The sequence below is a fragment of the Anabrus simplex genome, chromosome 5 (genome assembly GCF_040414725.1).
Source record: "Anabrus simplex isolate iqAnaSimp1 chromosome 5, ASM4041472v1, whole genome shotgun sequence".
NCBI lineage: Eukaryota > Metazoa > Arthropoda > Insecta > Orthoptera > Tettigoniidae > Anabrus > Anabrus simplex.
In genome coordinates, this window is record NC_090269.1 from 187,287,216 (window position 1) to 187,301,729 (window position 14,514).

General features: G+C 38.0%; 1 protein-coding gene across 2 annotated transcripts in view; it reads left to right on the forward strand.

Moving 5' to 3' along the window:
• The window catches only part of Pdk (pyruvate dehydrogenase kinase), a 465,625-nt gene that overhangs the window by 431,105 nt on the left and 20,006 nt on the right, over positions 1 to 14,514 (forward strand). For both annotated transcript variants that reach the window (XR_011018266.1, XM_068227592.1), the window contains exon 7: positions 7,545 to 7,654. Coding sequence is in view for 1 of the 2 variants with exons in the window: in XM_068227592.1 (XP_068083693.1) it covers positions 7,545 to 7,654 (110 nt within the window). In the remaining variant the exon portion in view is untranslated. The remainder of the gene's footprint in view (positions 1 to 7,544; positions 7,655 to 14,514) is intronic.

The window sequence follows — 14,514 nt, forward strand, 5'->3', positions numbered from 1 at the left end:
ATCCTGGATCGACCAGGATTTGAACCTCAGCCTTCCAGGTGAAGCCAGCAGCACTGGGCTAATCATACCCCATCCACCCCAGGATGAAAAGAAAATTGTTCATTATTAAAAAAAAATTTTAATTATGCTGTCTTTTTAGTGTGATGTAACTATGTTGTTATATTAAGGTGTGTCCTTGTTGTGTAATGTTGTCATGAAGCGGGCAGGCACCGAACACCTTACTGTCTACATAAGCATACCACTTTGAATCCCGATTGTCAAGGAATTAATCACCCTATGGAACTTTTTTCTTCACAGTTTATTTCAGCCTTTCCGCAAAAACTTTCTCGCTGGCAAATTTTTGCAGGCATACATATTTTTCTACATAACTCCAATTAAGAGAACCTTTTAGAAATTAGAACTTCTTATAAAACCAACTACTTTATTAATCGTAAATTGTAAATTGAGTATTCATACAGGATAACTGCAATGATAGGTCATTATGGGAAGAGAGAGCAACAGAAAGAAGAGACAAGGGCAGAAACAAAAACACATAAGTACAAAGACAAAACTCTATATCTCTACTACAGTCTCCTTGTGGACTGGCTCTCTCATCATTGATCCCAGTATTTTTAATGTTTTTTATCTTCTTTAGAGACTTGATGAGCTTTGTTCTGTTTCCGAGTTTTGTAGAAGATGGGTATTTACATCAAAGAGACCATTATTGAATTTTCACATGAATTATTATTATTGAAACCGACTTTCAACCTATTAGGTCGTGTTACGTACATTTAGTACGTCTTGAAGAGGTGTTAAGTACAGAACAAAAATGGCCAACCAGACACCAGTGGGATCCGAACCCACAACCTCCCGATTTCGCGTCGGTTGCTCTACCAATTGAGCTATGGTGGCCCGGCCATCTTTGTTCTGTTGGAAAGGATCTGAACTACAGGTCTGGTACTACTACCATCACACTGTAGAGTGCGTTTAAGTTGCCCGTTGAGGGCCAAGTCAATGAACATTGAATTTTCACGACCGCATTGTAATCGAAACCGACTTTCAACCTATTAGGTCGTGTTACGTCCATTTAGTACGTCTTGAAGAGATGTTAAGTACAGAACAAAAATGGCCAACCAGACACCAGTGGGATCCGAACTCACAACCTCCCGATTTCGCGTCGGTTGCTCTACCAATTGAGCTATGGTGGCCCGGCCATCTGTGTTCTGTTGGAAAGGATCTGAACTACAGGTCTGGTAGAGCAACCGACGCGAAATCGGGAGGTTGTGGGTTCGGATCCCACTGGTGTCTGGTTGGCCATTTTTGTTCTGTACTTAACATCTCTTCAAGACGTACTAAATGTACGTAACACGACCTAATAGGTTGAAAGTCGGTTTCGATTACAATGCGGTCGTGAAAATTCAATGTTCATTGACTTGGCCCTCAACGGGCAACTTAAACGCACTCTACAGTGTGATGGTAGTAGTACCAGACCTGTAGTTCAGATCCTTTCCAACAGAACAAAGATGGCAGGGCCACCATAGCTCAATTGGTAGAGCAACCGACGCGAAATCGGGAGGTTGTGGGTTCGGATCCCACTGGTGTCTGGTTGGCCATTTTTGTTCTGTACTTAACATCTCTTCAAGACGTACTAAATGTACGTAACACGACCTAATAGGTTGAAAGTCGGTTTCGATTAGAATGCGGTCGTGAAAATTCAATGTTCAATTATTATTATGTTTATTCTCTGTGTATTTTCCTGTGAGCTTCCATGGTTCAGGCGGCAGCGCGCCAGCTTCTCGCCACTGGGTTCCGTGATTCAAATCCTGGTCACTCCATGTGAGATTTGTGCTGGACAAAGCACAGACGAGACAGGGTTTTCTCTGGGTACTCTGGTTTTCCCTGTCATATTTCATTACAGCAACACTCTCCAGTATGACTTCATTTCATCTTTCATTCAATAATCATTGCCCCAGAGGAGTGCGACTGGCTTCGACAGCTGGCACAATTCCTATCCTCGCCGCTATATGGGGGCATCATTCATTCCATTCCAGACCCGGTTGAATGACTGGAAAGACGCTGTGAATTTTCATTTCCTTTGTGTATTTTCCTGACATCATTCCTCATTTTTGAAAAAAAAAAAAAAGGTTCTAAAGTACCAGGGAAAAACTGCAGTTGGTCTTTGTCATCTGCTTGTTGCTGTTGAAATTATCTGACCCTCAGCTTCTCTCTGAGAAACCTCTGTAGGATTGGCTATATCTATGGGGACATACCTCAGCAGACATGGTAGTATACTGATTTGTTTTGGCCTCACCACCAGTGCACAAAAGCAAGATTCTTGCCCAGCCTGTCCCAGGGACTAGCATTGCAGAGTTCAATGTCTCTGTCTCAGACATGACTCAGGAACGGGTAAAACACTTTTCATACCTTGGGAGCATCGAGTCTAAAAAATGCACAGTGCATGAAGAGTGTAGAAGCCTCCATCATGGCCCATCAACTTCTGTGAACCAGACATGTCTACCGTGTGAGGAACACCAGGCTTCCTCACCATTTCCTGTACGGTGAACTTTCCTCAGGATGTGAAAAACAGACTCCATGCTGCCTGCATTTGGTTGACCATCGAACCAGGTCTTCAGGAATAAAGACCAGACAGATCATACCAAACTTGTGGCGTATAAGGCAATCATCATCTTGATGCTACTATATGGATGTGAAAACTGGACCCTGTACTGCAATGACTTCAATGACTTACCTTAAATCACAATTTAGTTGTTGGATAAGTGAAGGGAGTAATGTGGATACACTTCGGGCAAACTTTAAAGGAATTATTTAGGAAGGAGAGAAGAGATTTGTACATGTTAGGAAGGGTAAAATGGCCTCAGACCCTGTTTATTATACAAAAGAAATAAGGAATTAAAAAGAAAATGTAGAATTGTAAATGGGAAAATCAAAGAGGGTAGGGAGAATAGAGAAACTAGAAAAGGCTAATAAGGGAACTTAATATAGTGAAGAAGGAGGCAGAAGAGAATTACATGAATGGCATATTTCATGAGGGTAATGACCATAAAGCAAAATGGCATACAGCATAAAGCTGTATTCATATATTAGGAATCAAAAGGGAAATGGAATCCAGATTCCCACAATGGTGGGAGAAGGGGGTGAACAGTTTTTAACATATAATGAGAAAGCAAATCTATTTAGTAGGGAATTCATAGATTCAGTAGAAGATTGTCAGGAGTTGGAAACCGAAACAGAAGATTCAGAAAGAGAGACACATAAGAAAACAAGAAACTTCTCATTCACAAATGATGATATTTTCAGAGAAATCCAACTGCTTCAGCAAGGAAAAGCAGCAGGGAGTGATCAAAGTGGGGAGATATTAAAGACAATGGTGTGATACCTAGTGGCTTATTTAAAATCTCTCTTCGACTATATCATAAATAATAGTGTAATACCAAAGGGATGGAAGGAATCTATAATAATACCAATTTATAAAGAAAAGGGTGATAAAAGGAAACCTGAGAACTACAGACCAGTCAGCCTGACCAGTATTGTTTGTAAAATACTGGAGAGTTTAATAGCAAAATATATTAGAGAGGTATGTGAAGATAAAAATTGGTTCATGAGGAGCCAGTACGGAATTAGACAGAAATTTTCTTGTGAGCCACAACTGGTGGGATTTTAGCAGGACATATCAGATCATTTCGATTCTGGAGGCCAGTTGGATTGCGTAGCCATAGACCTTTCCAAGGCATTTGACAGAGTGGAACATGGAATATTATTAAAGAAACTGGAGGGAATAGGATTGGATACAAGGGTTGTATGTTGGATAAGAACATTTCTAAATTCAAGGGTTCAAAAAGTCAAAGTAGGAAATCATGTGTCACAGGAGGAGAAAGTTCGGAAGGGAATTCCACAGGGTAGTAAAATTGGCCCATTACTATTCTTAATATATGCAAATGATTTAGGGAACAATATAACATTAAAAATTGTATGCAGATGATATAATTTTTTATAGGGAAATAAATAACATAGAGGATTGTACAGAATTACAAAGGTACATTGACAGTATCCAACAATGAGTTGAAGAGAATAATATGAAGATTAATGGAGGCAAATCAATTGTCACAACATTTACAAACAGGAGCTTAAAAACTGAATTTAAATATACTTTGGATGAGGTAATTGTCCCAAAAGATGGCAAGTGCAAATACTTAGGTGTGAGATTTGAAAGTAATTTGCACTGGAAGGGTCATGTTGATGACATTGTTCGGAAAGCAAACAGATCGTTACATTTCATAATGAGGCTACTTAAAGGATGCAACAAAGAATTAAAAGAGAAAAGTTACTTAAGTATGGTTTGTCCATTATTGGAATATGCAAACAGTGTTTGGAATCCTCACCAGGAATGCCTAATAAAAGAAATATATGGTGTGCAGAGGAAACCAACAAGATTTGTAATGGGAGATTTCAGCAGAAAAAGTAGTGTATCAGAAATGTTACAGAAACTTAGGTGGGAAGCTTTAAGTAAGAGAAGGGAGAAAACTAGACTTATAGGATTATATAGAGCCTATACAGGAGAGGAAGCATGGGGAGAAATCCGTGAGAGGCTTCAGTTGGAAAATAATTATTTTGGCAGGGCTGATCACAAGTATAAAATTAGACAGGATTTTAGCCAAAATGATTGGAGTAAATTTTCATTCATTGGGAAGGGCGTGAAGGAGTGGAACTGTTTACCTGGGGAAGTGTTTGATCCTTTGCCAAAATCTGTACAGATATTCAAAAAAAGAATAAACGGCAACAGAGAAAAGAAATGTTAGAGGGCATTCGACCTGTGTAGGTTATTGTAATAAAGAATTTTTGTGAATAAATTAATTCCATCCCCTTGTCTGTGGAGACTGGACAGCTGAAGTAGGGGACTGCGTGTAGGGGTGAAGTACAGTGGGGACATTGAGGGCCCTGGGATTGCTGCGGTAGCTGTGAAGGCCCTTCAAGAACTCTGAAAAGCAGTGGCAAAAGGGGCTCTGGTTAAGATGCAGCAGGTCGTTATGCATGTTAGGTACCAAAATGGGTTTTAAAAAAGCATTGTACAATGTATTTAAATCTTACAGCAGTATTGTATAGTATTTTTTGAAGTGATTCCACATACTGTATATGAGTTGATTATGTGTGTAAGTACAGAACATGTTATTGGTAGAATTTTGTAAATAATATAAATTTATTAAGGATGAGCTGTGTGTTTAATAGAAAGTATGTTAATGTAAGTTTTATAATACTCTATTTTAGGAAAAAATATTTTCTTTTTAACTTAAAATGTAGTTGTTGAGATGGTTTTCCATGGTTTCCCCATTTTCACACCAGTTAAATGCTGGGGCTGTACCTTAATTAAGGCCACAGTCGCTTCCTTCCTACCCCTAACCCTTTCCTATCCTATCATCTTCATAAGACCTATCTGTGTTAGTGCAATGTAAAAGTAGATTGTTTAGAAACCTTGAAATGATAACACTTCAATCTTGGCTCGGTGAAATTCAACTATGTGTTATTCTTACCAAGACCAATGACATGGTCTTGCATCAAAGCATTTATTCAGAGTCAAATAACTTACATGATACAGTGCATACCTGTACGTGTTGTAACAAACAACTACATTCAAATGGTGGAAGTTCTATAGAAAATATACCTTTTAAAGTTACCTATTTTAGCATCAATACAGCATTTATATAAACAGTATAATGTTTTCTCACTTGTGGTCTTTTGGTAGAAAACATCAACTATGATGATTTATAAGATCAGAAATAAATTAGTACACTCTCAGTTCCTAAGTGTAAGAAGTGCAGATAATAACTCTTACAATACAAGAAGTATAACTAGGGTAAAGCTCATATCAATTCCATAAATTCAAGTAAATATGGCAGCTAATCCTTGTGCCATTTCTCATCAAATGTCTGTAGCTCACTTCTATATTCTGTTTAATTAGCTAATTCATTACCTTCCCAGGATGGTAGTATAGTGCAAGATTGAATCAAGGTGCAGCAAAGCTAATGCAGTGAGCTTGCAGTTGTGATCAACTGTAATCTGCAAGAAAGAAGTCAGCTTCTGCACAAAACTATCTTTACCAGTCTGTTTTCAGACAAACTTTGCTGTATAGGAGTGAATACTGGGTGTATTCAGGATATCTTATTCGTAAGTTAGAAGTAACAGATACGAAAGTAGTGAGAAAGATTGCTGGTACAAGTAGGTGGGAACAATAACAGGAGGGTACTCAGAATGAGGAGATAAATGCTAAATTAGGAATGAATTCAAGTGATGAAGCTGTACACACAAGCTGGCTTCGGTGGTGGGGTCATGTGAGGTGAATGGAGGAGAATAGGCTACCTAGGAGAATAATGAACTCGGTCATGGAGGGTAAGAGAAGTAGAGGGAGACCAAGACAATGATGGTTAGACTCTGTTTCTAATGATTTAAAGATAATTGGTATAGAACTAAATGAGGCCACAGAGCTAGTTAGAAATACAGGAGGCGTTAAATAAATTCACTGTGGCCTGCAGACTGAATGCTGAAAGACAAAACAGTCTATAATGGCAATGTATGTATTACCATCATTTAAAAACAAATTGGTCAAATACATAGGACAAATTCAAGAGGACAAATTGGGGAAAATATTCGTTTATAGGAAGGGGAATTAGGGATTGGAATAACTTACCAAGGAAGATGATCAATAAATTTCCAGTTTCTTTGAAATTATTTAAGAAAAGGCTAGGAAACAACTGATAGGGAATCTGCCACCTGGGCGACTTCCCTAAATGCAGATCAGCATTGATTGATTTATTGATTGACTGATAGGTCCTACTGAAGATTGAAAATATAATTTATTATTACTGATACATGTGAATGTTTTGTAAAATGGAACTGTACTGTACCTTACGAGCCATGGCTCAGGTTCTCCACTATGAAACAAATAAAAATATTTGAACATTTTGTAAGAAATCAGCAAACCTATAAGAACTGCTATACCTTTATATTGTGAACTTTAATGTGGTGGGTTGGTTTTTGAAATTGTTCAGCTGTGTACCCAAGTTTTCTTTCTGCTGCGTAATTTTATATATATATATAGACATGTTTAGTTCCATATTAGATATATAAAGTTGTTTGATTCCTTTCCTCCCATGTTATTTGAATTCTGCTACCTTTATAGACCTCTTTTTCCTATGTTTCTTCTTCGCTTTCCATATGAGACTGAAGATCACTCAAGAATGATTTCCTCAGTGAATATGGATGCCTGTCACCTGATGAAGTTAGCAGCAGGAATGAGTATGTCTGAGGCTAGAAGGAAATGGATTTGGAAAAAATGGGATTGAAGAAGAGAGGGAGAGCCAGTCTATTTGCTAGATACAATATACAGTATGAAGAGGTAGATTTTGTCCTCTTCTGTGTGTGTTTACATTTTAATCCTTGTTTCTCTTCAAACTCTTCAGTGTACTGGAGTGATACATATACAAGTAGGCAATGACAACTCATACATTGTTTAATAAAAGAGTACATTAAAAGTCATTTCTTGGTTTCATTAGGTTATGGCTATGGTCTGCCCATCTCACGGCTGTATGCAAGATACTTCCATGGCGACCTGATTCTGCTATCTTGTGAAGGATATGGTACTGATGCTATCATCTATATGAAGGTAAGGTATAGACCAGGTGTAATAATTTAGAAAGAAAGCAATGGAGCTCTTATTGGAATGAAGAACACATTTGGATCAATTTCTTTGTTGATCCAGTTATTGTTCTGAATGTTCAGTAAAAATAATAAAAAACATTATCACTATCCAAAATTCTAATATTCATAGGGGCATTGAGAAAAATTCAGTATTAGTTTTGTTTTCATTTTAGTTTTATTCTTAGCAGTCTTGTAATTATGTCATTTGGATTATTTTTATTTAAAAACCTATTTGCATTTAGTGTTTTTACTTTCCATTGATGAACATTTTCTTCCACCAACTAAGGATTAATTGAACCATGAGACGTGATGATTTTCTTGTATTTGTGCATACATGTGGTCAAACCTGGAAAATTCTTGCAAAACAATACTAAGTTACAGATTTTAGGTACTAATGAGTGTAGATATGGGCAGCCTTATTCAGGCATTTAAAATAGGATCAATAAATCCAGTTATTTATTGTATTCTAGTAGATGTACATAGCTCTGATATGATCTCATCTGATTCAAGGCTTCTGCTATTTTGATCACTTTAGGTGGCTGTTTTGGTATGTACTCAATGTTTTACAATTTGAGAGTTCATCTATTCTGTCTTTTTTAGTGAATGTGCCCTCGTAATACTTAGTCTATCGTCATCGGCGGCCACTACTCGTTTCCGAGAATACATTTTTTTCCCTGCAGTTCCTCCTAAAGTCTGTTGGCTCTGTGGAGATGTCGCTGATGATTGATAAGCCAATTCTTGCATGAAACGTGCAGCCACACAAGTCACATCTAAAGGTGGGTGGAGGACGTGGTTGGATCTGACGTAGTTTCCGCTTTTCATGTGTTTCAGTTTCTTGTCTGCGATGTGCCTGCTCAAAAAGTGAGACGCCTTCTGCAGTAGTTTTGCACCAGAGAACACGGTTTTGTGCAGTTGTTGCCCAGCTGTTGGCATTTATGTTGGTGCTATTCATAGTCCTCTTAAGCTGGTCTTTATAACGTTTCAAAGGAGCACCTTGAGGCCTTTTACCATGACCAATCTCATCATAGAGAAGTTGTTTAGACAGTCTGCTATCATTCATATGCTGGATGTGACCAACCCATCTAAGCCGATGAGTGATGATGAAGGCCTCTATGCTTTCTCATATGCGTTTTGTCAAAAACTGCCACATTACTTATGTAGTCATCCCATTTGATGTTCATGATGGATCTAAGTTTCTGCTGGTGGAAGCGTTCAAGTTTCTTTATGTCGCGACGATAAAGTGTCCAGGTTTCACATCCATATAGTAATGTTGTTTTGACTACAGCTCGGTACACCATTAGTTTAGTATATAATTAGAGATCCTTATTAAAAAAAACTCTGTGGGAGAGGCGGCCGTAAGCTGCATGGGCAAAGCGTATTCTATTTTCCACATCCTTTTCTGAGTTGCAGTGTGTAGTTAGAATACTACCAAGGTAGGTGAATTGGTCGACTTGTTCAAGAGGTGTTCCTGCTATGGTGACATTTAGTTACGGACCATACCACCTGGTGCCGGCTGCGCAAGTACTTTGGTCTTATGGGTGTTGGTCAGACCAAATCGTTCATAATCTTCCTTAAAACAGTTGATGGATATTTGAAGCTCCTCAGGTGTATGGGCAGGTGTTGCATTGTCATCAGCATATTGAAGCTCCATTATCCGAATATTATGAGTCAATCTCTGAGAATGGAGCCTAGTTTGGTTGAACAGCCCGCCATCATACCAAAAAGTGATAAATATCATTATTGATCCGTATTGAAGATACTGTATGTAGGATACTAAATAGTTTATTTGTCACCTATTCAATACATTAGAAATTTTAAACATTTAGGAATTTATCATTATTTCCATATGTGACATGTTTTGCCCTTCCTAGAGGGCATCATCAGTCATAGTACTACCTCAAGGCATAAATCAGGTACCGGATTTGTAATTAAATTGTAAATAATAAGATATAACATTGACATATTACAGTGGGAAAGTCAAGAGAAAAACAATGTTCAATGATGATATAGATAACATTATATCAGCCGTAGCGTCAATGATTCTTCAGACCACCACTGCTGGACACTGCTAAAATACCCTGTGGTTTTACGCATTGGTGCCAACTACTGTGTATATAAATAAGTTAATATAACCCCTTTAAACTCCATTTATTAATGAACATTGTTTTCTCAATGAACACTGTTTCCTAATGAGATTTTAGTAACAGTTACCAACATTTCTGATAATATAACATCAATACTTCATATGGACCACTGCTGCTGGACATTGTCAACTACCCTGTGGTCTTACCTATTAGAACAAGTCACTTATCTTTCCCTTAAACTGCCACATGTTAATATGTTAAGTTATCCTTTGTAGAACATACCCTAACATTTTGATACTGTTATCCTTCACAACTGATAATTTACAGCCAATGGCTGATATATTGTTATCTATATCATCATTGAACATTGTTTTTCTCTTGACTTTCCCACTGTAATATGTCATTGTTATATCTTATTATTTACAAGTTAATTACAAATCAGGTAGGTACCTGATTTATGCCTTGAGGTAGTACTATGACTGATGATGCCCCCAAGGAAGGGCGAAACATGTCTCATATACAAATAATGATAAATTCCTAAATGTTTAAAATTTCTAATGTATTGAATAGGTGACAAATAAACTATTTAGCATCCTACATCATACCGAAATTTAATTTCCACACCCACATGGTCGATAGTAGAAGTCTCGTGAAGCATGGCTGCCAAGTACAGGGTGAAAAGAGTGGGGGCAAGCACACAGCCTTGCTGAAGCCCATTTGTGATAGGAAATTCTTCTGATAGCTCATTCTGGTGAAGAACTCATCCAACCATTCCATCATGAAGAGCCTGGATTAAGCCTACAAAACGGTCAGGACAGCCAGAACGCCGCAATACCATCCACATAGCTTCTCTAGGAACAGAATGAAAGGCCTTTTCTAGATCGTAAAATACCAAAAGAAGCAGGACTTATTTCTCTCTGCATTTCTCTTGGATTTATCTAGCACAAAAGATCATGTCAATGGTACCTCTTGAGGCCTGAAACCCAGATTGAGACTCAGGGAGTACCATTTCGGAGACAGTCTGAAGACGGTTCAACAAAATCCTTGTCAGAACTTTTCCTGCTATGGATAGGAGGAAAATGCCACAATAATTGCCACAGACACCTCGATCGCCTTTCTTGAAAATGGTTACTATGGTGGCATTTTTCATGTCGGCAGGCACCTTCTGTGTTTCCAAAATTACTAAGAATTAGGGAGAAAATCAAAGGTAGTCCTCCACTTTGAATAAGTTCTAGAGGGATGTTATTTGGCCTGCCATCCACAGTTGCAGAGGATGTTGTGGCACATGTTGGAGGAAGTCTTTGGCAGCAGTTGAGCTTCGATTCAAAAGTAGGCTGAAGTGTTCCTTCCAGCGTCTTAATATGTCTCGACTGTCTGTAAGGATGGTGTCATTGTCAATGGCTTTCAGCGCACCTGATGAAGAGCGAGAGGGCCCAACAATTTCCTTTAGTTTTTTGTAGAAATTCCAAAGGTCTCTGGTATCGGACAAAGTCTGGAGTTCCTTGGCTTTCTGTTACTACCATTCATTTTTAATCTGTCTTATATCAGCCTGACATTTCATCTTAAGCTCTTGGAAACGTGCTTTCTTCACTACAGAGGAAGGGTCTTGTGTAAGGGATAGGTAGGCTTCCCTTTTTTTACTAATTAATTTCAGAATGTTTTCATTATTATTGTTACGGAGATATCCGTGGTAGTTAGAGGTGAAAGAAGGTGCGGGCTGGAATAGGTCTCAACTACAAAATTAAAGTTAATTTAAAACTTTAACAAAGGTTATATTTTCTTTTCAAAATCAACAATTAACAAAGTATAACAGGTACCAAGTAGCAGATCAACAAATTAACAAATTACAGTTTGTTACAAGATTTGGGCTTCGAGCCCCAAGTCTAATTCCTGAGCTCACAGCTCACAACCGCAATTGCTGAAGGGCAGAAAACCCCAAAGTACGAGGAGCACTTGCTCCTAATTACAATGTTAAGAAAAAAGAGCAGACCCGCTCTCAATTTTACAAGCCTATCAAAGGCTACAACAAACTTCATTTCTATCTGCCCTAAAGGCACACAAGGAAACAGGGGTAACTAATACCCAATCTACTGGGCCTTCGCAGGAAGGAAAACAAAACGGGTTAAGTAAATGGCCCAAAATACAAAATGAATGGAGGCGATAACTTGCACTCCTACACCAAGTTTGTCTAAAACCTATGTGGCGCTAGGCCAATCATACAGGGGCTAATCCCAAGCTAGGGAGGTGACACGTATGAGAAAGCTTTACTACATTAAAGAAGAGAGGAACGGTTATGAAAACGTAGTCACCTCCTTTTTCAAAAATGAAGGGGAGTTCGAGAGGGTGAAGCACTCTATCCCCGCTTTACAGATTTGTAATTTATAGATAGACAGAAAAGAATTTACATTTTAAAAAGGTAGGTTACATACTAAAGGTTTCGAACCCTCCCCGAGAGTTAAACCGCTGAGCTGGCAAGAAATGAAGATGTTAACAGGCCATTACCTTGTAGATGAACTGCTGCTTGAAGAAAGAGGCGCTTCCCGCCCCCTGCTACATATTCACACACTAAGAAAGATGTTACTGAAGTGGCCCCGAGACAAAAAATCAGCAGTTTATATACCCTCGTGGAACATTCGAGACCTTTCAGGAATGAGTAGACACATCCTTTCTCTTTTATTGGATAGCTGAAAGTTACACATCAACATTGAGAAAGAAAGACACTATTGGTCAGAAATTAATTACAAAAATTAGTTATTGGTTAAATTCAAAACAGGCGGAAAGAAAGGATAACTGTTGCCAACCCCCAAACCACAGAACAAAATTTAGTAAAAACAAAACTTATGAATGCTAAATTTCTTCAAGAAAGTTCATTCCTTTACACCGGAGTGCGTTATCAAAGTTTTGGTAGAGACATCTGTTAGAGAATGTCCAAACTTCTTGATACGGAGCAAACAAACACAAATCAAAATAGACACAGTTCAGAACACTTCAAAATTACCAAATTTACAGTAGTGACATCTTCCGAGAAACCGTTGAGTTAATACAGTTTGTTAAAGTTCAGGCTTTCTCCTGTAAAGAGGTTTCAACTGGCGCAATATGTGAATTTGCGGCGTGGAGGTGTACCGCCCGGTACAATTATCATCAAACCAGTCATTTACCTTCCTTTTCTCGTAGCCTGTATTTGATAAGTAAAATACATTGGTACTTGTTGTTTACTTTCATGACATATACTGTAGTTTATGTCCTCTTTATTTGGATTAATCCTCAACTGTATTTCACTTACATTTGTTAATATCTTCAATACAAAAGCAACCTATATTTCTGTTCTTTATTAACTTTATTAATATGCATTATATTCAGGGGCTGATAACCTCAATAATACCAATGACAGTCCATCAAAATCCAAACCCTATCATTCACAACTCTCTCCATGCTCCGTTTGTGGAAAACGTTATAAAGGCAAATAGGGGATTGCTGTCCATAATCAGTAAAATGTACCCTTGCTAGCATAGGGCCACTGTTGTCACTAAACAAGCAAAACGAAATAAATCCCCTACTCAAGTAACCAGTTGTATCTTGACAGTCCACGATATAGCTAACACTTCTCTTGCATTTGCACAACCCACAGTGAGCAGTAAGGATTAGCATTGTGAAGATCCAAATGATTAAGTGAAAATCTGATTTTCAGAACATTGAAACCTTCAATACAAAAGTTGTGAATTTTGCTGTATTTCTATCAAAAGTCATTCACTTACTTCCTGGGTCTGAACATCCATCCACTCATTACTATCATGTACTTAAAGTGATAAAAACATGCAACACTTAATTCAGCTTTCAATGAAGTAGCCATCCTGAAGACAAACTTAATGTGACGAGAAAAACGGAGAGCTCAGTACCAGTTCAGTTCCTTTTCTATAATCTAAGAAAGAAGGCACTCAGTCATGTCTTGAACAATAATTTTGTACATTGTAATTTACATTTATCTCCACTGTACTATTTCTCACTTTTTTCTACAGTGAACGACTGTCTAAGACAGGAATATTTTTTGGATTTCACTGCAGCCGAATATGTGTATTTAGATGGAACAGAAACAACTGTCACTGAAGACAAAGTTGCTACTGCTGTTAACCAGGTGGCTGTTGACACAGCCCCAAGACCTGGTGAGGTCCTGTAAGGGCAATCAAACATGAGACCTGCTTTGAAATAATAGCCCCTATAACTACATACATTCATCTCTCAAAGTCCACTTGGTGTCTGGTCTCTTTGGGACCTCTATTGCTTTTTGGGATTTCAGTCTATAGCCATCTTTTGTTTTTTCTGGGCCAGGAATTTTCTGCGTGATTTTTTGTTCTTCCTTCAGGATGTTCTCCAGCCACTGAGAATCAATGTTTCATTCACATACATTACTTCAGGTTTGATGACTGTATTATAGTGTCCGATCTTTGTGAGAGAGGATGTGCACTTTTTGTTGTAAATGTGTCATGTTCCCCCGTATGCTCTCTAGAGAAAATTAGTTAGAAATAAAAGAAAATGAATTTTGTGAAGCTCCACTGTATGTGTTGATTATGGAATACAATACAATGGATTTATTTTGTCTGGCAAGATTAAGGCCATTAGGCCCTCTCTTCCATCTAACCAGAAAATACAGTATCTACATGTGCAAAATTGAAATAAATACACTTACAATTGAAATATCTTGCAACTGCTAAACAATACAATATTTTGATAAAAATAAAAATAG